The sequence below is a fragment of the Tauraco erythrolophus genome, chromosome 13 (assembly GCF_009769465.1).
Source record: "Tauraco erythrolophus isolate bTauEry1 chromosome 13, bTauEry1.pri, whole genome shotgun sequence".
NCBI classification, from domain to species: Eukaryota; Metazoa; Chordata; class Aves; order Musophagiformes; family Musophagidae; genus Tauraco; species Tauraco erythrolophus.
In genome coordinates, this window is record NC_141477.1 from 20,904,182 (window position 1) to 20,927,866 (window position 23,685).

General features: G+C 41.6%; 1 protein-coding gene across 1 annotated transcript in view; it reads left to right on the top strand.

Moving 5' to 3' along the window:
- Window positions 1–18,424, top strand: part of ALG13 (ALG13 UDP-N-acetylglucosaminyltransferase subunit) — a 29,998-nt gene extending 11,574 nt beyond the window's left edge. The window contains exons 13-28 of the mRNA XM_086619913.1: window positions 423–531; window positions 1,723–1,787; window positions 2,693–2,793; window positions 3,569–3,696; window positions 4,398–4,623; window positions 4,788–4,901; window positions 5,114–5,270; window positions 7,238–7,370; window positions 7,814–7,849; window positions 7,982–8,037; window positions 8,670–8,732; window positions 9,088–9,259; window positions 10,563–10,685; window positions 15,932–15,972; window positions 16,823–17,006; window positions 18,159–18,424. Coding sequence (XP_086476039.1) covers window positions 423–531; window positions 1,723–1,787; window positions 2,693–2,793; window positions 3,569–3,696; window positions 4,398–4,623; window positions 4,788–4,901; window positions 5,114–5,270; window positions 7,238–7,370; window positions 7,814–7,849; window positions 7,982–8,037; window positions 8,670–8,732; window positions 9,088–9,259; window positions 10,563–10,685; window positions 15,932–15,972; window positions 16,823–17,006; window positions 18,159–18,424 — 1,974 coding nt within the window. The remainder of the gene's footprint in view (window positions 1–422; window positions 532–1,722; window positions 1,788–2,692; window positions 2,794–3,568; window positions 3,697–4,397; window positions 4,624–4,787; window positions 4,902–5,113; window positions 5,271–7,237; window positions 7,371–7,813; window positions 7,850–7,981; window positions 8,038–8,669; window positions 8,733–9,087; window positions 9,260–10,562; window positions 10,686–15,931; window positions 15,973–16,822; window positions 17,007–18,158) is intronic.
- The last annotated feature ends 5,261 nt before the right edge of the window (window positions 18,425–23,685 follow it).

The window sequence follows — 23,685 nt, forward strand, 5'->3', positions numbered from 1 at the left end:
CCATAAATGATTTAAATCGGTTCACTTTTGTTTTGAACACAGTGTAAATCAGTTTGGAACAGTTTTAGAAACTACAGAAAGCTGTTTTGGGATATATTAATAGAAATTCTCACCAGCTTTTGAAGCCATGGCTTCATTGGTCTGGTTAGCTTCTCTCAATTCTTTTTGAGTGAAGAACATGCCAAGCGATACTCTTGAGCCTGTTTCTAACCTTTCCAAAGTCTGTTTGCTCAGCTTCTGAATGTCTAAATGTGTTTTCATATTCTTGAGCTTTAGTTTTTAGGCAAATATAGTGGAAGTGAACATTTTGGAAAATAGCGTGTGTACATCTTAAAATGGTCCACAGATGCTGGAAGGATAGAGTCTGTGCTGAACACGTTAAATGCACTTGTTAATGCTGTGTTTCAATTCTTTGTTTTTAGCCTCCAGAAATTCCATCAAAGTTGCCAGTTCCTTATAAAGTGCTGAAGGCACTGGACCCTGAGATCTTTCGAAATGTGGAGTTTGATGTTTGGCTGGACAGCAGAAAAGGTATCTTTAAAAAGGGAAAACCAAATAACTCTCTCTGTGCTAGGCTCAGTGTTAAAATTTCTGAATCTGAGGCTTATGTCACCTGTTTCTTCACAGCTGAAATGTGAAGGCTCCTGGTTAACCCCGCAGATGCTTGTAGGTAGTACATATTCTTGCTAGTAGATGGTTACTTGGCTTCTGACACTGTATAGTGGTGATGTTGGCTAAAAATCTGACCTCTGCTACTTATTGACTGCAGTATAGGAAATAGGAGGACTCAAAGCAGAGTACAGAACTCTGTTACCATTCTGTTGTGCTGGAAGTCATTCCGACTTGAGAGTTTTTTATTGCAGTCTATGTGCAAGGACTTCTGCTTTTAAAGCACGATTTTGGCTTCAGAGTGGTATAATAATGAAGACCTCAAATTTAGCATTGACATCTGTCAAATAAGATGAGTTTTCTCTTGCTTCCCAGCTCTCCTGGACTTGAATATTCTGGAGAGATTTCATGATCTCTGTGGCTTGGGATAGATTGCTGCTTTTTGGTATACGCTATGGCTGATCTGTAAAGCAAGGAGTTATCAAGAAAATTAAGTTTCAAAGTGGTGTTTGATGTCTGACCTGAAGTGCTTTGCATACTGAAGAACTCCAGCATTTTACAACTGCGTAGGTAATAATGAAGGTCATGAAAATTTTTGGAACAGAGTATAGTAACTAATTATCTATGTAGAGTACTGATGTGCAGAGAATCCAGGTGAGGAACGAAAAAAAAGTACCGAAATCTAGCAGCAAGGAGACATCAGGTGATGTTAGTTTTTCCTGGATAACATCTCATTTTTGCAAGGTGCCACCAGTGCTCTGGCAAGACAAGACACATCCAACATTATTAATAATCGGGATCTGTATTAAATGCAGAGTTAAGTCGATAACGTCACAAAAGACATTGTGGTATGGAAGCAATAGTGCTGCTTTTGGCATTATCTGGATATTATTGATCTCCTGTGACTGAGCCTGGTTATGGTCTCTTATAAGAACATCTACAGTTACTTCACCATTACTATGGGGAATGTTCAGATATGCATAGGAAATATTTAACTCAATTGACCTATAATTTGTAGTTGGATGCTGTCATGAAGTACTTGTAGGATACATGAAGAAAGAACAGTAGTTTAAAGGCTTTTTCCTTTTTATTTATTTATTCATTTATTTTTAGAGCTTCAAAAAACTGACTACATGGTGTTTGCTGGGAGACAGTACTATTTAGGAGACAAGTGTCAGGTTAGTACTCAAAGGAGACTCAGTTATGATAAACTAATAAAACTGCTTTAAATGGAGTATGGTAAACCATAAAATCATTTGACTTTATGGAATTTTCCAAGACTTTTCTCATTGTTCCTCGTAGCTGTTAATCTGATTTTAATTTAACTTTTCTAAAATCTACCTTTAAACATTGAGTAGTGCGAAGGAAAAGCTGCTTGGAAATTCATAGTGAACCAGTGATGCATGTTCTGTGAGTGTGGAAGTTCCAGACCGAGGGCTCAAAATGCACAGGCTGTGCATTTGAGGTAGTTGTCTGTTAGATTTTTCAATGGGGGTCAGCAACAAGTCTGGACAATCTTCTGTTTCTCAACAGAAACATAGCAAATATTTTTATAGAATAGAAAGGGAAGAGCTAAAAAGGGAGGAATAGCACGATCTGGCCAGAAGATGCTGAAAGGAAGGTCGGCTTTCTTTGTATGCCAATGTTGTATGTAGTGAGGGCTTATTTTTTATCACTCGTTGAGGTACTGCTGATGATTCACTCAGTGACTTGTTTCTAGCTGAGCAGAGCTTTCCTTTCCAATTTCCTGTTTTATCCTCTGTTCTCCTCAAGTTCTTAAATAACGATCTTTCTTGGTACTTATCTGCTTGGCACAGTGTATAAAAATAAGTTAAAAAGAAGGTTTCTTCTTACGTCTCAGTCGCTCACAAGACTGATAATGTTTTTTTCCTTCCTCCCTGAAGTTAGTACAGTGCTTTTTATTTTGCCTACTATTTTGAAGAACTATTTGAGACTCCTGAGCCAGCCCAGTAACATAGGATCAACTAGGAGCAGCTTTTGCTGCTTAGTGGTTTGTGGGTATTATTCTGAATCCCCTGGTATAATTTGGCTTTTTTTAGCAATTCGCTTGTTCTCTCTCCAGGTACGTCTGGAGCCTGGAGGTAAGTATTACAATGCTCATATCCAGGAAGTCGGACAGGATGGCAACGCGCTGACGGTGTTTGTTGAGGAGCTGGCGGAAAAGTAAGCGGTCTGGTGACAACTTCATGTTTCTGCTCTCTCTGGTTGAGTTTTTATATTAACAGGTGCTGCTCAAAATAGGATTGTTAAGATGCTTTGAAAAGAAAAGAGAAGCCAGGCTTTTAAATATAAAGCGAGGCTTTGCTTCCATGTTGGCTATCACTCTTCAAATAGAATGTTGCAGGAAATTTTTTCTCTTGGGTTTCTAAGGACCGTTATTGTAATGCTTTCTGTAAAATCTTGTTGCTCTTTCTTCTCTGTAATGTGGAAGTGATCTTTGCAGTTGGGCTTAATTCACAGATAGCAAATTATCTTTTGTTGGTTTCTCTGGAGTTTTTATGTTGTACCAAAACAACTAAATAATTGGCACTTCTGGTGAGTCTAATCGCTTTTTCCACCTTACTATTCAAAGCATTCACCCTTCTCCAAAGCTAGAATTCAACTAGATGACATGCTGCAAAAATTCTGTTCTGTCAGATGCTTTCAGGTGTACCTCTGAAGGCACGCGAATGCAGGGAAGACAGACTTGACCTAGAAAGTCAACAGTGTTGAGGCTAAATCCTAGTTTGCCTTTTTTAATAAAGAAGTAAAAGTAATGTGTGCTTGATGTCAGAGAAACAGATGATTTTTTTCTTTTTATTTCCACAGACTCACTACACTTTTAAGTTTGTGGGGTTTTCTGTTTTCTTCTGTCGTATTGTTGCTTCAGCTGATATTGTTCTGCAGTTATGCACAGTGTATCCTCGTGGCAGTGCTAACGTCAGTACTCTTGGTGTAGGCATACAGTTCCTTTGGCAAACTTAAAACCAGTGACACAAGTGGCGCCTGTCATTGCTTGGAATGTGGTTCCTAGCCGAAAAGGAGGAACCTATCAGAAAATAACAGGTGGATACTTCTCAGGAATAGGTTTGTACAAGTTTTCCAGAAGCATTCCTTCCCATGGGGATGGAGGGGAGGAGGGGGAGACACTCTTGACAGTTTTAACAGTAGCAGTCTTTGGATATTGGAAGTGACTTAATTCAGCCTGTGGTATAAAACTTGGTAATTACAGGGGTTTGATGTAAAGCGACCCTTCAGACAGAGGGATGAATTTGCCTTTGCAAAAGAGCAAATCCATAGCAAAGTCAGTGTTGCTCAAGATTACCAAGAAGTAGTTTAGCACTTGAGAACCATGTATAAGGACTGGGTCTGTGAACCAAAAAGCTTGTCTGATTTGGCCTTAGCAGAGATGCATGGATGGACTAGGGCTTTCCCAGCCAATTAAATACGGATTGTATGTGATTAATTTGGAGAATTTTTTTTTTAAATAACTAAATGCAGCCTTCATAAAGATATTTTAACACTGAGAGTACTGGTTTGGGCAGCTGAAGTTGGGGAGGTGCTCAAATGTGAGGTGCTTGTATTCTCTTCATAATTTACGGTGACCACTTGAGCCTTCAAAATCAGGGTATGAAGTTTGCATAATTAAAATGCACTTTTTCTGGAATAGGCCATTGGTTCTTTCTTTTTCATATATTAACTCTTCTTGAATGATAAAAAGAACATAGCTCTGGAGTCAGTTGTTTAATGTGTAAATCTGTCTTTTCTGCCCTCAACTGAACCTGCAGAAATGGATATGAAAACACGGAAGAGAATGCTTAAGAGAGTTCGTGGAAAGGAGGTCTTTATGACTGTGGCTTATAGCAGGGGTCAGCCAGTTCTTCCACCTCGGCTACAGCACAGTGTTCCTTCTGGGCGCTCTCCTCCAGTTCAGTGCTCACAGAGTGGTGGAAACATGGCACCTTACGGACCCCATCATCCTCAGAGACATAACCGTGGATTTGGGGTGCCAAGGTATGAAGCCTTGTAAACCTGTCCGAGATTTCCACTCGTTTTCTGTTCATTCTTGCTGCAGACTAGTTAGGGGAGAGTTTGTGCTCTTTAATAGGTAAAACTACAACTGAGTTCCATCTGAGAGGCACTTCCTGGTAATTGCACCTTTTGCCCTTCAAACTTAGGGGATCTGCCCGATTTATAAACAGGCACAACATGGTTGGCCCTCAAATAGCATTCTACCCCAGTCCAGGAGAGAGATGCTATCAGAGCTATGACAATTTCTCCTGCAGGTCCTGGTAAGTGCATATAAACCTCTTTACAAACCGTTGCTCTCGAAGAGTTGGGGAGGATGGTGGTGTGCGGAGGGCTGAGCTGGCTGTTAGTGACGCAGCCTACGACGGTGGGTTCGTTGTGCCTCTCCAAAAAGAACAGCGTTAAAATTGGGCCATGGAACGGAGGTGAAGCTCTGGATGGTGGCGATTCCTAACCTCCTTTCTTGTTTTGAAAGCTCCTACAGCCGTAGCCGCCGCCAGATGCAGTGTGTGAATAAGGAAAGTCAGTATGGGTTTGTACCGGGGAGCGGAGAGGAGCCTCAAGGACCAGAAGAAACAATAACTTTCTATGAAATTGAAGGAGAAGATGACACTGCTTTTCCTACTTTACCAGTAAGTCGTGGACAAAGGCTATGTTAAACCTGTCCGAGAGAAGGGAGGGAGGAGAGGGAAGCTGCACCAATGCACAGCCCTTCTTTACCTAAACATACAGCTGCTTTTTTTGCCTTTGGAGTAAGCTTTAGCAGTGAATGTGTTTTTGAGAGAGGAAGGCTGACATGAGTCTAGATCCTGTAAAACCTGCTTAAAACCTTGATTTTTTTCTAGAAGATGGCTGCTCTCACCAGCAGCACTTGTTTTCTCTCTAGGATCTTTTCATAAGAGTAGGGTGTTTCTATTGCACTTTGCAAACAAAACAAATCCCTCCCTAGTGTGGGTGTCTGTAGCTCTAAATGCTGTGGGAGAAACAAGCTTTTCGCTTGTTTGCCACACTGTAACTTACTGTTTCTGTAACTAGATGCAGAAACTGTATAGTGATAGCCTGGATTGTTGCTGTGGATTTACAGTTGTGATGTTTTGGGCTGGCGTGTTGTTCCTGAAACAGTTTCATCTGCTACAGAAACAGGAGAATGTTCCCAATCTGGACTTCTCTTAAAACAGTCTTTCTGCGAGGTTGTGGATGAAGTGGCACAGTGTATTCTTAAACTTAAAAATAACCGTTTTTATTTGTAGGCTAGGCCTTGTACAAAGCTGGATATGCTACCAAAAATCAATTGATATTTAGGTATCTGAATAGGAAAGCAGATTTTAAAAAAAAAAAAAGTAGAATTTTTTTACTGTGTTGAAGCATTGAACTTGACAAATGTTAGACTTGCATTTAAATGAGAGAGAAAAGAATCTGCTCAAGGCTGTTTCAGCAGCAACCATTTTTTAATTTGTCCTCATGTGCTAGATCTGTAATCTTTGCTCTGATTTTCCTCCAAGAGTGTCAAGGATTAAGGACAGATTATCCTACCATTTGTTTTTTTTTCTTGCATGAAATCAATACAGCTTACCAGCTTTTCCTCCCCATTGCTAGACTTCATACCTGCAGCTCCTAATGAATAGTTTTTCATGTTCATTCAGTGCCTTTGTGATTGTCAATGCCAAAGCCTTTTCTCTGTCTCTTCCTTGTCTTGTTTAGTAAAAGAATATATCATTTCCTGGGGAAAGATGCATCTTGCAGAAAACTCTGCCATTCTACTAGAGGCCTGGTGGGAGAATCTTCTGACTTACCACCTCTGCTTCAACCTTGGAAATCTTGCAAGCCTCTCTGAGTACTTTATCGATCTCATAGTCACCATGTCTTCTGAGGAGAATTTTGAGTGTCACCTTAGCCATCACAAAGAGTGAATCAACTTATTTTATTCCAGCATCTCATTCCTATATTCCTGCTTCAGAGAACTCTGTATTTTAAATTGTGGTGCAGCTAAGGACTGACTTCAGTGCAAAGACAAAGGGCATGTGAAGTGTTAAAGGAGTCCTGTGGGAAACCTTGATGGGTGCTGCTCTCTGGAGGGTCAGGCTTGCATGTGTGGGTCATGTTAGGGAAGACTGTCTATGCCAGCAGCCACACCTGGGTTTCACTAATTTTGACTAAAGATAATAATTTGGTAGTATTTGGATGAACTGATCTGCTCTTGCTGTGGTGAGAATGCTATTCCCAACATACGCTCCTGCTTTCCTCATGCTGGGGCAGTCTTGGGTGTCGTCTGGGGTCAGCTCCCTTCTTTTGAGCTTGAGATAAAGCTGGCTAAGTTCTAGAAGGAAGCAACTTGACCATATTGTGTAGGACAGTGGTGGGCCTTCACAAATAAATTGCCTTAAGTATGCTAGGCAGAACAAAAGGTAAAGGAAAGAAATGTGTTCGCAACTGTTTCGCTGCAATCAAGGTGCATAGGAACAGACACAAAAATGGTAATTCCAGTAAGTTTTGGTTGCAGCAAGCTTGGTCTGCCAGCCTGTTTCTACTCTGTGTGAGTGTAGAGCATGGAAAGGCTTTAAACTATTTCTAAATGCACACTTCTGACTTTGCTTTTTAGAGCCAGGGTAGCCCTGCTCCCATTGTCCATGGTCCAGCAGGATTTTGGGTAGCAAGGAGAGGCCCAAACTCTGTCCCACCTAACAAGCAGACCCTGAATTCCTCAGAGGAGGAGGAAGAAACAAGTGAAGATGGTGAGTTCTTAAAGGATTAGGGGGTGAAGAGAGATTTAGAAGATGTTCAGTGTGGTTGTGATTGTCCAAGTAGGTTCCTTACATCTCCTGACTATCTGTTTATTGTGAGCTTTGAACATTTGTGTGAACACGTTTTTCTCTGTTGTCTGATAGAAACGTGTCACTTGCTACACCGTCACCCTTGTGATTGGGTAGGTCTGTAGCAAGCCAAGTTGCTGCTTAAAAACACGCGGTGTAAATTTGATAATGACGACTTTGATACTTGGTGGAATAACAAAATGAACGTATCTTGAGTGTTTCTCTGCCTTTTCTGCACAAAACAAGGTGATACTGAAAGCAGCTCGTTAATGGATGCACTGAAATGTAATTGTGGTAACTTCAGCTTTAAGCCTTCCCCTCCACCTCCCTCCCTGAATCAAAACTTCCTGTTCTCCCCTTTGTAGGGAAATTTCATGAAGAATATATCTATGCACCTCCAGGTAAGGAAAACTTCAGTCTTTACTGGTGGAACACTCAGTGAATGTAATGCACTCATTATGACCTTTTTATAAGTTTCTGAAGGATTAGATTTAATGCTACTTTTTTCAATTAATTTTGCCTATGCCCTCCAGATCCTGACTGCGAAACTGCAGCAGTGTTTAGTTCAGCAGAACCTACAGCAAGCTTGGTAAGCTTTAGTCACTGTCTGTTCAGATTAGGAATCCTTGAAGTGTGTGGCATTCTTTATAGAAGCTGTCCTTGGATGCAGGCTTAACAGAGTAGGTCAGAGACTTTTTTGGGAAGAAAGGAATGATGGTTTCATTTATATATTCATCCCTCTTTTTCTCCCTAAATGGTGAGGTTTTTATCCGAGTCTGAAAGTACAGTCAGTCTGAATTGTGCTAGGTACATGAATGATTTTCCACCTTCTCTGCAAAGAGAAAGTATTTGAGTGCCGTTTACTCTTCCTCTTTTTCTGCTCCAGATAGTACTTGCTTTTATCATGCTACCCTTCAAGTCCTATTCCAGTTAGTCTTATTCCTCTGCTGTGGGACTGGAGAGATCTCACCTATGATAGAACTGACTTTATGGAATTTTTTTTTTTTTATCCGAAACCAAATCTTTAGTCGCCTACTCATCTACAGTGGGTGTGAAAGCTAGTCCTGTGCATGTAGAAATAAAATTGCTTTTAGCTGAGTTACAAAAGATCCTGTGTGTGTGTATAGTCCATAAATAAATAAAATTCAGGGGGGTGTTGTGTGTGCCTGTGACTTCTTTGCCTCTTAAATAGGCCATGCTTTTTTTTTTAAATCCCTTTAGGAAGAAGGTCCAGTTCCTGTGTCACCTCAAGATGGTGTGGCTTCCTACAGCTATACTCAGAAGGTAGTATCTAGTACTTTATTGTGATAGCCCTCTGGAGAGGTGACCACTCTGCTTGGTTAGTGTCTGTCTGTGAGGTCCCTGTACCTGCCCCTTGCAGCATCTTTAGCAAAGAATACAATTCCCTATAAATACAAGCAAAACAGAAGGGTGAGAAGATGCCTTGCAGTTGTCTGCAACTCTAAACTGGTATATTCAAGTGAATTTTCAGAGAACTCTGCTAGTTAGCTGCCTTTACAGCTAGAATTTCCAGAATATGTTTATGTGAAGTGAGAAATTTTTCAACTGTGATATTTCCATAGTCTTTGTCAAAGCCAGTCGTAGAAGCAGTCTACTGAATACTCTGACTCTTTTCCAGGTGATGGTGAACTCTGCAGCAATTTCAGCTTCAACAGGTGTTTATGCTGCTCCAGCTACAGGCTTCTCCTCAAATTCTGCTGCCTCCTCTCCAGCCAGTGCCACAACAGCAGTTCCCCCACAAACAGCAGTTCAGCCAGTCGTAGTATCTCCCCTTTCTGTAGGGAGGCCAGGTAGTGTACATACTACGGCTGTGGACTTGGATGTCTAAATTTTCAGTTATGTCTTCCTCTCCTCCCCCTTTTTTTTCTACCTATCCAAGACAAATGTTAAAAGGTGATTTTTGTGTTGTGTGGGTTTTTTTTTAAAAAAAAAAAGGATCATTGCTTTGGCTTAAAGTGACTTAATATTTTGACTTAGTAGTTGTAGCTTCACTGCTGACTTCTTGCTTTCATGTTTTGAAGGGGACAGTTGCCCCTGAATTTGCATGGGAATTGGAGGTCTCTGCTCCGGGTTTCCCCCGTGCCACCTTCAGCTGTCAACACCCAGCGTTTCACTAGAAAGTTGTTTTCAGATGGCAGAAGTTCATGGCAGCTCCCTTCTCCCCCTTTTTCCTAAGAGGAGTTAATTTTCATATTGAGTTGAGAGGTTGGTCCTGAGGCTTTACTGTCCCTTCCAAAAGAGTCACTGGCTGTGATGGTTCAGGATCCACACAAATGTGCAATTCATTTCTGTTGCCCTTCGCTCCTTCACGTAGTTATTTCTGTGCAAGGCGATGCAGTTTGTGATTTGCCGTGTGCTGCACCTACCACCTGAAATGCTGTATCCACTTTGTTCTTGTGAAATTTCTATTAAGAAAATACAGTTTTTCCCTTCTTATAAAGAGGACTTTTCTTGTCTTCTGTAACTCATTTAGTATCCAAAAAAACCTTCATCTTCAATTCTACTCAGTTCCGTTTCCCTTCTCTGTTTTTCTCCTTGATTTTATTTTTTTTTTTTTTATCCCCGCAGTCTGTGTGCGAGTTGAGTCAGCACAGTTCTCTAACCTGTCTACTCACTGTTGCCATTACGGATGAACTGCTGGTGTGTTAAGAGGTGTGGGCCAGCTAACAAATATTTAACAGTAATCTGTCCAAAATATTTTTGGCTTGATGTGTCTCGAATCTTCCCCTGATTTGTGGGCTTGTTGTCATACTTCTGATGATGTGAAGTGGCTAGTCAGTTCCCTGTTGTTCTAGGACAGAGTTGGGTAAGAAAGGTCTGGCCTGCCTGCTAGTATGGAGAAATGATGGAAAAAGACTTCCTCTTAACTGGAATATGAATCTTGCAGATAGACATACGCGTAAGGCTTGTGAGATTGGACCCTTACCTTCTGGTTTTAAAGTTTCTTCTGGACTTCTTTAAAGAACTTTGTTAAAGCTTTTATTTAGATGCACTGAGATGGCAAAGTTCATGCATAATTGTGTAACTTAGCATTTTGCTCATTTGACTTGCCATTGGAAATTTGACTTGACTTTTGTTTCCTTCTAATTGTAGCGGTTTCTTCGGTGCCATTCCCAATTTATTCAGCTCCTCTTCCTCCAGTCAGTGAGGTGGGAGAAGCTGGTGCCGTTCTTCCACCTTACTCTTGCGATCCCAGTGGCAGTGATCTGCCTCGAGGTAATGACAGTATTTTGTGCTTTTCCTGCTGCTGCTCTTTGGCACACTTCTGACTTGTGTTCTCCATGGAAACTTAACAGAATACCTATAGTGAGAAGAAGTGGCTCTTTGCAGCTCGCAGGGAGTGAGAAATAGTATTATGGATGCTTGTGCTAAAAATGTTTTAATTCCCAATTCTGAATAGTGAGTTCATATCTGACTCAAAATACATGATTACTGCAGCTTTAAACAGCATCTTAAAGAAATTAATACCAAGGGAGAACGTGCTTGGCCTGTATCCTACTGGTTCTTGGTGGATTGTTTTTTCTGATAACGGATTAAAAAAAAAAGATAAAATCTTTATAAAATTTATAAAGTCATGGTATTGCACAGTTCAGTGGGATATTGTGGTGGTTTCCTGTATGACTCCCAGATGTTGTTTTGTGGTACTATAGACTGGGGATAAAGTGTAGGGTCACCTTGTTCCTTGGGTGCCTTTTTGCATACTTTAATCAGTTGTGACAGCGTTTAAGGTACATTTCAGCTCTTAAGCAACAAGCGTGCAAAGACCAACATAGTACCTGCCAGCAGAGAGCTCAGAAGCAGCTTTCAGCTTTGTCAGCTGAATGTAGACTTCGTTTAGAAAGCCGTAATCTTTAGTCAACTTGCTCTTACAATTTGAAAATATCAGCATGCCGTGCAAGGTTGCATCAGGCAGCCAAGCTTGGCGAGCTTGCAACAGGCATATACGTATTTAATTTTTTTTTAAATTAATATATCCCTTCCTTCTGCCATGTTTATGGCTTACAAGGCATAAATAGAGCCTGTAATTCGCAGAGCTTTGTTGAATAGCCCAAAGATCAGGCTGTCTGACGTCCTTATCACAAGCCAAGTGCCTCTCAGCTGCAGGAGTAAGAGTACTGTTTGCTGTTATGCTGCAAACTTGTTTTTTTCTAGGTGGGGAATCTTGTGAGGCCCAAGCACGGCACCGTTTGCGTCACTGCACACATCTCGGGCAGATGAAACTATTCTGTGATGCGGTGTCTTGCCTTAGCTGAAAAGGATTGTTGGTTGTGTGTAGCTGTGGACAGCTGTAGAAAGTATCTGCATTGTGCATGTGCCCGTGCTCAGCCTTTTGACAGTGCATTGGCTCAAACTGTACTAAGGGTTAAAAATGTGGAAGGGTTATAAAATTATTCAGCCTGCTTGTCCTCTTGATAGCAAGATTCAGATTGTCGTAATGTGTAGTGCTCATACTGGAGCAGAAGTGCTCTGGATGCGAGTTGGAGTTCAGGTATGGTTACCTGTGTTGCCACTGCATCATGTACAACAGCATCAGCTATTTCTGCCTTCTCTGGCAGGGAGCATGGGGGGGTAGTTATTTTTGGCAGCAGTGGGGCCAAGCTAGAGGTAAGCTGTAGCCTGCTCTGAAGAGTGGCAGTGCAAAACTGGCTGGCCGTTTACATTTTTGTTGTTCAAGTAGTGGGTATATCTGTGCATGTTGGCTGCAGTACATCAGCTTTTTAAATATCCCCACATACACTGGTTATGTTGAACATCTGTGCATCTTAGCTGGCTTACTTTAATAGCCATCTACAGATAGAGCAGACAGCATGATTTTAGCAGACTTACTACCTTTAGTTCAAGTTCTTCAATCTCCCATGTTCTCTGTTGGTGTGGAGAGTAGCTTTTCATTTAGAGGAGTGAGTGAGGGGAAGAACTGGCTGCCTGTATGTAGGGTCTGTGAAATACAAGTGTTCCTTTTTGCACTGTTTTGAAAAGTGTCGTTTCAGTCTAACTGACTTGTTTTCCTCCTCACCTTCCCCCTTAAAAAAAGAAAAAAACATCCTTGGAACTGGCTGTATTTCAGGTATATGGCAGTTGTAGCTTTCAGTGCATCAGAATGTAAAGCTTTTGGCTTTTATTCCAAAATGTATTAGTTGAACATGGAGCATAAAATGTTTTAGTAATACAAATTGTTTTCATGCTTGGTTCAGTGTTGCCATCTAAAGTAGCTCTGTCTCTGTGTGGGACTTTTCTCAATGTACTAATCCTGGAGAGTTCATTTCAGATAAGATAGAGAGCTGCTCTTGATATCTACAGTTCAGGTAGCTATGTCTGGTAGGTTGCAGAACAGCTTTGGGCTGAAATGCTATGGATTCTTTCAGTTGCATTTGTCGTGTGACATGCTTATCTTGTCAGAAGTTGATCTGGAAAAAGACAGGTTCCAAAACACCATGGCATGGCTGCTCACAGGCCTGCTGCTTTCACAGGTGTTCTCATTTCCTCCTTCTGTTAATCTTGGATATTCAGTTTTCCACTGCCCTGCTGCAGTAGTATCACTCTAGATGGTACTGTGCACGCATCAGAGTTAATGGTTTTTGGCTTTAGTTGAACGCCCTTAGCTGAGGCTTTCAGCACTTGGGAGGATTGGGTGTTAAGTGTGCTGACAAGAATCTGGAGTGGATGTGGATTAATAACCTCTTCAGACTCTGCCTGTAGCTCTTCAGCTGAGTCACTCCACATAATATTGGCCATGTCCTTCTTGGCGTAGACCTTAAAAATTTTTTTAAGGATTTTAAGGTTGGTAGTTAGTAAGGAATTGCATGTAGCATTTTTCTTGTCACGCTGCTGTAGTGTCATCTATGTGGCCTTTAAGTTAAGAAATCCAGAAGTTTTGAAGTAGTGCATGGTAAAGTACGTGGGTATACTTGACCTAGAGTTCTGTGCACTTTGCTAAAGATACCTCCAGGCCTGGTATAGATTGGGAGTGTGACTTGTCAACAGACTGAAGTCCTGGACTTGGGAGGAAAACCTGCCATGTGCCTTAGTATTACTTAGTATGTCTGCATTTGTTCCAGTTTTCAGAGTCTCTTGGATGTTTTTTTTAATGGAGCTCAGGTCTTGTGAAACATGTCTGTTAACGTGGTGACCTTAGGTGTCCCACCCTTGCCTGCTCCCTTCTGTTGATGAAAGTCTGCTTGATATTACTGTGTTCCAGACACTGCAGTAGTGTTCAGGATTGATCAGAGCATCCCATCAACACAGTAAAAATTTCATCGTTGTTGTTGTCCTGATGCATTGTAAGATGAGACTTTAATCAGTAATCAACAGGATCTTTATATGGGTGGTTAACTTTTTGTTTGGCTTAGCTATTGCTTCATAAGGTAGTCATGTTCTACTGAAGATTGACTTGATTTCTAGACATCTAAAAGAGGAATATAAACAAAAGCTGGTCTCCTACTGTACTGGCTTCTGTTCCAGCATTCCACAGACAACAGTATTTCACGTATCAGTTTGTCTCTTCAGTTGCCCGGCTCTTCCTTTGTACTCTTATCGCTGCTACGAAGCAGCTGTTTCATTCAGCTCTTATGCTTGTTTTGCATAGATTTACATAAACTATTGAAGAACAAAATCAGATTTTAAAAAAACCCAACAACAACTTGTTCCAAATGTGGATGCGGTTTCAGCTAGATACTAAAAAGCTGGCATTTACGTGAGCCTTTGGATTATTTTTAATATTTTACTGACTCTGGTCAAGTCACAGCCAAATCACCAGCACTTTCAGGAGTAAGCTTGCAGCTGTTAGATGTAGGGAAGGATCCATGTGCAGTTCCTAAAACAGCTGCGTGGACTGTTGCCCTGATCAAATATGCCGAACGGTAAAAGAGTTGAGAATTGGGAATGGCAAGAGGGGAACAAATGCTCCTGCATTTCAAGGCTGGGGTTTGCATTTCTGACACTGTGCCTGTCTGCAGCCAAGTACGACGTGCAGGGCTGGGAAGGCGTGCAGTTGGGGTCGGTGGGTGGACGGGGAAGCAATGTGGAGCCAAGGCCCTGGTCTCGGGGGAAGGTGGTAGGTGGCAAGAAGATGGTATACGTGGTAACTCCGAGGCGTTGCTACGTTGAAGCCCTTAGTGGCTCACTCCTCCCGAGTTGTCTCCCTGCTTTCCCTTTCAGCTCCCAGCAGAACTAAAGCAAAATCTTCGTGTGAGCACACACATGCAAACCTACTGCTGTGAAACAGGTGACTTGCTCTTCCCGAGCCTTTGAAACAAATATGTGTTTGAATCTGAGAAATAAACAATTTTTCTTTTACGTGCAGTTCCAGAGCTGTATGATAAGATTAAAACATGCGCTTTCTTTTTTTCCTTTCAGTGGTCAACTTTAAAGGTTTAAAACTGCTTCACTGTTTTTGGACAGTGGGAAATGTGTTTCCAAGTTCGAAACCCTGTTGTTTTTGGAGAGTGGTTTCAAAGTTCTTCCGCACATCTGGTATTGCTTCTCAGCGTATCATGTATTTGCCTGGGGGAAAATTATTCAGTACATGGAAGACAGAAGTAAAAGACCACTTGCAAGAAACTGAGGAACTGAGTACCCTTGTGATGAAGGGGAAGGAAGGAAGGAACATATTCCTTACTCTAACGCTCCCCCCCTTCCGTTTTCTGACTTGATGAAACAATTGGGGAGACCCTCAAAATGAGGTCTGCAGGTCTTAGGATTGCTGTGTGCGTTGTCCTCATTGACATGTCTTTGTGATCATTGCTCAACAAAGCTCTGGAGATGGAGATAGTGGCAGAGCCAGCCTTAGCACTGGGTGGGAGCAGTGTGAAGCTGGAGTCTCTGTGGAGCTGGCCTATTGTCTCATGTGCCAGCCCAGTATGGGTATTTGCAATATGTGTGCAGAGTGTGTTTGTAATGGGTGTGTATTGAGGGTGAATTGTCACTGGTGCATGAGGAGGCTGCTCCTGCCTGCCTGTGTGCTTCCAAACCCTTTGATTCCTGTAGTGAGGAAGGGAGGGAGTGCTCTTAGTGGCCCACTTGACTTAGGCGCTCATAATCAAATTCTTATTTGATAAAATAGTTTTTCCTCTAAAAACCTAGCCTTGATAGGAAGCCAGAATTGCTTAAGTCCAAGTTGCTGAAATAGTGAAGACTGGTAACAACACTAACAATTATCACTAGAGTAATCAAGACGAATAAACCAAAATTAAAGCTAATGTAATTGTTGAAGTTTGATAATAAGTTGGTCAGACAAATGCTCTAATATTTCACAAATACCTAACTTAAATAGTTGTTAAACTAGTTTATCTTTTTATATTTAAGATATACTCTTTACTCTCAAAACTTTAAAGGAAAAAGTAGTGCTAAAATACTCTTACTCATTAAGTAAGAGTAACTTAAAACGGTCTTAATGTGTGTGAATTCCTTTTGATTCTCGGTTTGTACTCTTCTGCTCTTTAATGTCATACCCTTTTTAATTTCAGATACAAAGGTCTTGCGGTATTATTTTAATCTGGGACTGCAAGTAAGTGCTTTTAAAACGAGCATAGTAAATTGCCTGTAAAACCTGCTGGTTTTCTTGACAAATGTACTGATGGATTTAAGACTTCCAGGTGTGCAAAATGTGCATCCTGTGCACTTAACTATAAATACCTACAGGCTTGCTTGGTGGAGACTAAAGTATAGATCAGGAAGTGAAGTTCTGACTCAAAATGTGAAGCACACTAGTATGTATGTTTAGTTGGTTTACTTTGAGTTGCGGTGGTGGCTTTTTTGGTTTTGCTTTTGGGAGGATGGTGGATGAATATTCTTCTTGTGAAGATAAGGGGAGGAACCTGAGCCATTTTTAAGAACATTTGTGTACTTAGGCAAGACATGAAAGACCATCTGGACATGGGTGGTTTGAGTCTTCTAGGGCTTGCACAGCTGTGTTCAGACTAGTTAGCACCATTTCTCTGTGTTCTGGGAACTCTTCCTCTGCTGAGGAGCTGTCTCTGCACCAGCAGTCGTATGCAGTGTCACTGCTGCTGCTCAGAAGAGTAGAAGTAGTAATGTCAGCTGCTTCAACTGAAGAAATAGGAAAAATCTCTTTGATTATGACAAAGTTGATAGGTGAGAATCTCATTTCTCTGTAAAGATTTCTGACACACAGCAGTGTGGAACTGAGGTGGCTATTGCTGCAGGTATTGCAGTATCTTTTCTGGTTGGCTAGATTGTTGTGGTGTTTTTTTTGGTAAATGTAGTATCTTAAGGGGCTAGGAAGGAAAAAATGCATTTCTTCCTAACTTTAGATCTGAAATTAGTAGTGATTTGGAGGGAGGGATGGAGATATATGGTTGTATGCACAACCTTGTATTTTTTTCCTTTTCTCAAAGTATTATCATCAGAGCTATTGGCCTTCCATGATGTATGTACAGCCAGTGCTGCCACCATCACCTGTGGAAGTTTATCCAGCATATGCTGAGCCAGCTCCTGTCCTAGATCAGTCAGTACCTCAGCTCTACACTGATGGTGGGCGAACTGAAGTCCACCAGGTTCCCTTGGAAGCACCTCCAAATGGTTAGTATTTGAGTATAAGACCGCGTACACAACTGATGAGAAGTGAGGGAATAGGTTTCCAGAACATGACTGCTCGCCTACATCTTTTCTATCCTGTAGGAAGTGTGAGGTTGGGAGGACTTAGAGTAAGCCTTGTAGGGGGTTATCCCAAGTTTCTCTGCCGTTTGTGGTACTGCTTAAAGTATGTCAGAGTCACTGGTATAGTCACCAGTGTGTCAAGGACTTCCTAAAGCCATAAAGAGGAAGAAATAATCATTTCCAGGCCTGTACTAGGTACCCTAACTTTAACTTGGGAGAACTTTTTCTAAAACTGTGAAGGAATCTCTTCGCTTACTGATAAGCCAATAGTCATGGTATCAAAACAGAATGCCTGCATTTAAAGTAAAAGAGACAGTTGAGTTTTAGCAAGCACTGAGCATCGATACTTCAACTCTGTGGGAATTTTTAAAAGGAAGATGTTGCAAACCTTGCTTGTAGGCTCAGCATGCTGAGCTGTTATCCCTTGAGTAGCCCTTATTGCTAGCTGTGTCTCTTACTTTGCGTAAAGTTTACAGCAAAACTTAAGTTTCACCTGACAGCTTTTTAACAAGCTTGTAGATGCACTTGGTAGTAAGTAGGAGGATTGTATTAAATGAGGAAAAACGTGTCAGAAAGGTCAGATGCCTGGCTCATTAAAATCTATGGAACATGGCAAATGGTCAGTGTTGGAAGGGAGCACCTCATAACAAAACTGTTGCTTGGAGGCATGCGGATTTATTGCTCTGATAGTGCTTCAGCCTCTTCAGCTGGGGTGGTGCTTTTGCATAGGTTAGTGTCATATGGCCAGAGATCAAATAGAGGTAGAACATGGTAGCTCTCTGCCCAAGTCCCTCTTGAAAAGCAGCTGCTGCTCCAAAGCAGGATACTGCTAAGCAATTCTTGAACAGAGTTTGGTGAGGAGATGAGCAAGTTGTCCTCTAGTCTAAGTTAGGACCCAAAAATTATTGTGACATAATAGGATAGACATATATGGGCATAAAATTGTCATCTGAACGGATTTTTCCCTTTTGACGACCAAAATAATGCTGTGTTTGTAGTAATGAAATCCTGTGTAAATAAGCTATAGATATGGTAAAATATGGTAAGTGTGTGTGTTTTGTTCTGTTTTTTAAGGTAACTTTCAAAATGCAGAGCCTCCACCCCTGTCCTACGGGCCAGTATATTACCCAGTCGTGTCGGACCCCTTCAGCCAGCAATCTCTCCCTGGGTTTGATTCTTTAGTACCTGCCTATTGCTATGTTAGTTCCTGGCATCCAGTAAATCCACCATATGGCAATTCTCCACAAATTGCTAATGCTGTAAGTTCTGGACCGCTGCACCAAGTCAGCTATATTGCCTCACCTAACCCTGCACCTCATGACGTGCCTCAAGGAATGTAAATCTGGGAGCTACAAGCTCACTTCTTGCCCTTAGTTTCTCTCGGTTCTTGTTTGTCAACTATTCGTTAATATTGTTTCGTAAATGTTATCCTGTCTTAGTGGGCTGGGTCAGTTGGTTAAACTGCATTCAAAGTTCATGTTTGTCTTTAGGTTTATGCTAGTGATAGTTGACAAGATGATGTTTTAGTCGATTATGTAGGAAAGCATAGGAAACGAGTATACATAAACTACAATGCAGGGGATACAAAGCTTTAATTTGACTACATAAAGTATATGTAAAGACATCCGCTATCACTAAAAGAATGTTGCATCATGTACCTCTGTGAGGGTTTACACTGGAACACTTAGACACCTGGTTGTTGTTGAAGCACTGAAGTAGGCTGTCATTACAACTACAGATAAAAATTGGGCACAGGGTCGTTAGAGGATGAAAATGTTTGAAATAGGTTGGCTTTCTCAGATTTCGCAAAACAAAACTTCTTTGCCACTAGCGGTCACGTATTTGTAATAACTGTATTTCTTCTGTCTAATTTTATTCTGCGTAGGTTTCATGTCTCTTGAAAGCATAAGAATACTGTTTTCATCTGTTGTATATTACTACATGTTTGTAAGATTTGTTTTGTGAAAGCTGTTGCACAAATGGTGGTAGTCTTGGTGTTTAATTTGCACTGATAGCACAAAATAAAAGCATTGAACACATGAAAATGAGTGGTCATTTATCACTGGCAGGTTATGTTCCTGACAATTGGTCATCCAGCAGCCTGGATGGAAGAAGTGTGTAGTTGTCTTGTGTGGGATAAGGCTGCTCCACCCTTCCATAAGAACGTAGCAAAAGCTTTCAGCATGAGAATGAAGTGCGGTGGAAAGCTCTGGCAGTGTTTTGGTTGATAAGTTTAGGAAGAAAACATTGAATAGTCTGTGCATGTGAACTGCAGTTCTTTCAAGTGACTCTCTGCACAGGCTCTGTCTCTGATGGAAACTTGCACTGTGAGTGCAAAACCAACACAAGTGGGTGTGAGTTGGGCCCTGCCCACAGCCCTGGGGGCATCACAGTGGCATAGCCCTATCCTGAGTAACAAACAAGGGCACAAGTGTGGGTTATGCTGGCTCAGTGCTGGAGGCCCTGAAAACCAGCAAAGACACGTATTTAACATACCTGTTACTACTTTGCAGAGACAGCCTACTGAATACTCTGACTCTTTTCCAGGTGATGGTGAACTCTGCAGCAATCTCAACCTCAACAGGTGTTTATGCTGCTCCAGCTACAGGCATCTCCTCAAATTCTGCTGCCTCCTCTCCAGCCAGTGTCACAACAGCAGTTCCCCCACAAACAGCAGTTCAGCCAGTCGTAGTATTTCCCCTTTCTGTAGGGAGGCCAGGTAGTGTACATACTATGGCTGTGGACTTGGATGTCTAAATTTTCAGTTACATCTTCATCTCCCTTTTTTTTTCTACCTATCCAAGACAAATGTTAAAAGGCTTTAAAAAAAAAAAATCATTGCTTTGGCTTAAAATGACTTAGCAGTGAATTTACAGCTACTGTTGACTTCTCGCTTTCATGTTTTGAAGGGGACAGTTGCCCCTGAATTTGCATGGGAATTGGAGGTCTCTGCTCTGGATTTCCCCTGTGCCACCTTCAGCTGTCAACACCCAGCGTTTCATTAGAAAGTTCTTTTCAGATGGCAGAAGTTCATGGCAGCTCCCTTCTGCCCCTTTTTCCTAAGAGGAGTTAATTTTCATCTGAAGCTGACATATTGGTTAGGGCTGTAAAAGAAAACTTGATTATTCAGTCTACTTGTCCTCTTGATAGCAGGCTTCAGGTTGTCCTGGTATGTAGTGCTCATACTGGAGCAGAAGTGCTCTGGATGTGAGTTGGAGTTCAGGTATGGTTACCTGTGTTGCCACTGCATCATGTACAACAGCATCAGCTATTTCTGCCTTCTCTGGTAGGGAGCACGAAGGGAAGTTATTTTTGGCAGTAGTGAGGGACCTTACAAACCCAATCCTCAGAGACGCAACGGTGGATTTGGGGTGCTAAGGTATGAAGCCTTGCAAACCTGAGATCTCCACTCATTTTCTATTCATTCTTGCTGCAGACTAGTTAGGGGAGAGTTTGTGCTCTTTAATAGGTAAAACTACAACTGAGTTCCATCTGAGAGGCACTTCCTGGTAATTGCACCTTTTGCCCTTCAAACTTAGGGGATCTGCCCGATTTATAAACAGGCACAACATGGTTGGCCCTCAAATAGCATTCTACCCCAGTCCAGGAGAGAGATGCTATCAGAGCTATGACAATTTCTCCTGCAGGTCCTGGTAAGTGCATATAAACCTCTTTACAAACCGTTGCTCTCGAAGAGTTGGGGAGGATGGTGGTGTGCGGAGGGCTGAGCTGGCTGTTAGTGACGCAGCCTACGACGGTGGGTTCGTTGTGCCTCTCCAAAAAGAACAGCGTTAAAATTGGGCCATGGAACGGAGGTGAAGCTCTGGATGGTGGTGATTCCTAACCTCCTTTCTTGTTTTGAAAGCTCCTACAGCCGTAGCCGCCGCCAGATGCAGTGTGTGAATAAGGAAAGTCAGTATGGGTTTGTACCGGGGAGCGGAGAGGAGCCTCAAGGACCAGAAGAAACAATAACTTTCTATGAAATTGAAGGAGAAGATGACACTGCTTTTCCTACTTTACCAGTAAGTCGTGGACAAAGGCTATGTTAAACCTGTCCGAGAGAAGGGAGGGAGGAGAGGGAAGCTGCACCAATGCACAGCCCTTCTTTACCTAAACATACAGCTGCTTTTTTTGCCTTTGGAGTAAGCTTTAGCAGTGAATGTGTTTTTGAGAGAGGAAGGCTGACATGAGTCTAGATCCTGTAAAACCTGCTTAAAACCTCGATTTTTTTCTAGAAGATGGCTGCTCTCACCAGCAGCACTTGTTTTCTCTCTAGGATCTTTTCATAAGAGTAGGGTGTTTCTATTGCACTTTGCAAACAAAACAAATCCCTCCCTAGTGTGGGTGTCTGTAGCTCTAAATGCTGTGGGAGAAACAAGCTTTTCGCTTGTTTGCCACACTGTAACTTACTGTTTCTGTAACTAGATGCAGAAACTGTATAGTGATAGCCTGGATTGTTGCTGTGGATTTACAGTTGTGATGTTTTGGGCTGGCGTGTTGTTCCTGAAACAGTTTCATCTGCTACAGAAACAGGAGAATGTTCCCAATCTGGACTTCTCTTAAAACAGTCTTTCTGCGAGGTTGTGGATGAAGTGGCACAGTGTATTCTTAAACTTAAAAATAAACCTTTTTACTTATATGCTGTGAAAAATGAATTGATATTTAGGTATCTGAATAGGAAAGCAGATATTTTTTTACAAAAACCCCACAACTGTTAGATTTTAATTTTTTTACTGTGTTGAAGCAGTAAAAGACTCTTATTAAATAAACCTTTTTGACTTTCACATCTCTCAAGCATTTGTGTCTCTGAGCTGAGTTCTGAAAGCCGTAGCTGCCAGGTCGTGTACAGAGTTTGAGTCTTCCAAATTCAAACAGCCTGCTTTAGGGAAGGAGATGAAGGCAGTAGCTTCAAACAGTGCCACAGTTGCCATTTGCCAAGTTGAAACCAACTTATGGGCCCGTGCTACTCTTCAGTGATTTTTTTTTTTTTTCCTCTTTGTACGTACCTAAGTGGTGATAAAAAGGGGATTGACTGCAGAATTGGGAGGGAGAAAAAGAGTGCTTCCTTCAGTATCCCTTTTAAATAACCATGGAAGGAAGCAAAAACATAGTAGGAAAAAGTGACTCCTCACGGTTTTATCTTAAATTTGTGGAGCACTTTTGGTGTTGATGCTATTTCCTTAAAACTCTTAAAGACTTTTTTTCCTTCCTTCCTTCCTTGAGAGAAGATGGTAACATAATCCTCTGTCGTGAGAGTTGCAAGCTTGGCTCTTGGTGTGTTTCCTCGAATCTCTAATTGCTGTACATTTGACAATTTAATAACGGCTTTTGAGGATGGAGGAGCCAGGTGAAAAGTCAAAGCATGATGGAAATGATCCCTGAATAGCTAATTTAATTATGAGCTGCTGTGCTGTTCTAAAAAACCCAAATGAACAAAACATGCCCACAAAACGGTTTTACAAAGTAATTGGTGGCAGTTAGGACCTTGGCCTCTGGAGGAACACTCGACTTGCCCAGACTTTTCTTGGAAAAGGGAGAAGATACCACAGGATTTTTTCCTCCTTTCTCTGAAAAAGCGTTTACTAGACCAACCTCTTAAAGGAACCTGTAAAGCATGTGTCTTATTTTATGAACTTAAAACTGGAATAGACTTAAGCAGTACAATCTCTATGATGGAGTCATCAAGCGTGTTTCCACCTCGGTCACGAGTGCCATCTGTCATATCCCAAACAGTTGCTGTCGAGCACCGAAGTGAGTATCTTCCACTTTCAGGCTTTAGCTGTGAATAATGCCTCCTTTCTTCTGCTGTCACCGAGACAGCCTTGCTTTCTTCTACACAAATGGTCATCATCGCTAAGTGTTGGTGTTTTATCTTCTGGTATTAGTATGTCTCCTGAAGCCAACTTTTGTTTTTTTTAATTAGAAACACTGACTGATAATTCTGGTATGGAGTCAAGTTTTTTGCATGTTTTTGCTTACCCTTCTAGTAGCTGAATTACTTTGCATTAGCCATGGCTATCGTGTCCATGTTGGACATGAAATATACATTAATTAATATAATAATATATGTAATATGTGGCCAGTTTATAGATTTGATATACAGAGGTACCTCTGTGGCTTGATACGTACGTTTTTGCCAGTTCTGTTTAGACTCAAAATGAACTGTTTGAACTAGCAAGCAGGGGCTGTGGGGAGCAGTCAGCAGCGTGTCCTGGAGCTGGTTGATGGACGCTCTCCGTACGTCAGGAAATACCTTTTATTAACAGCAAAAGAGCTTAGAACAGTACAGAAATTTAAGTGAATGCTGGAGTCTTTTATCTTCAGTTCTGCTTTCCAGAATTGTGTTGCACTACAATAGCTCTACATCACTTATTAGAACAGCTGCCAAAAAAGCTACAGCTCTACCTGAAACACAGCTAACCTGCTCTGTACTTCAGGTGTTTCCTCATCTGGAGATGTCTTGGCCTGGCTGCAGCATCCCTGTACTAATAATAATCTGAGTTTTGTGGTTCAGTGTTCCACTGGCTAATTGCTACAAAACAGTTGCCTGTTCAGAGGCTATAAGATAATTCACGTCAAAATTACGTAGAATTCTGGGGGT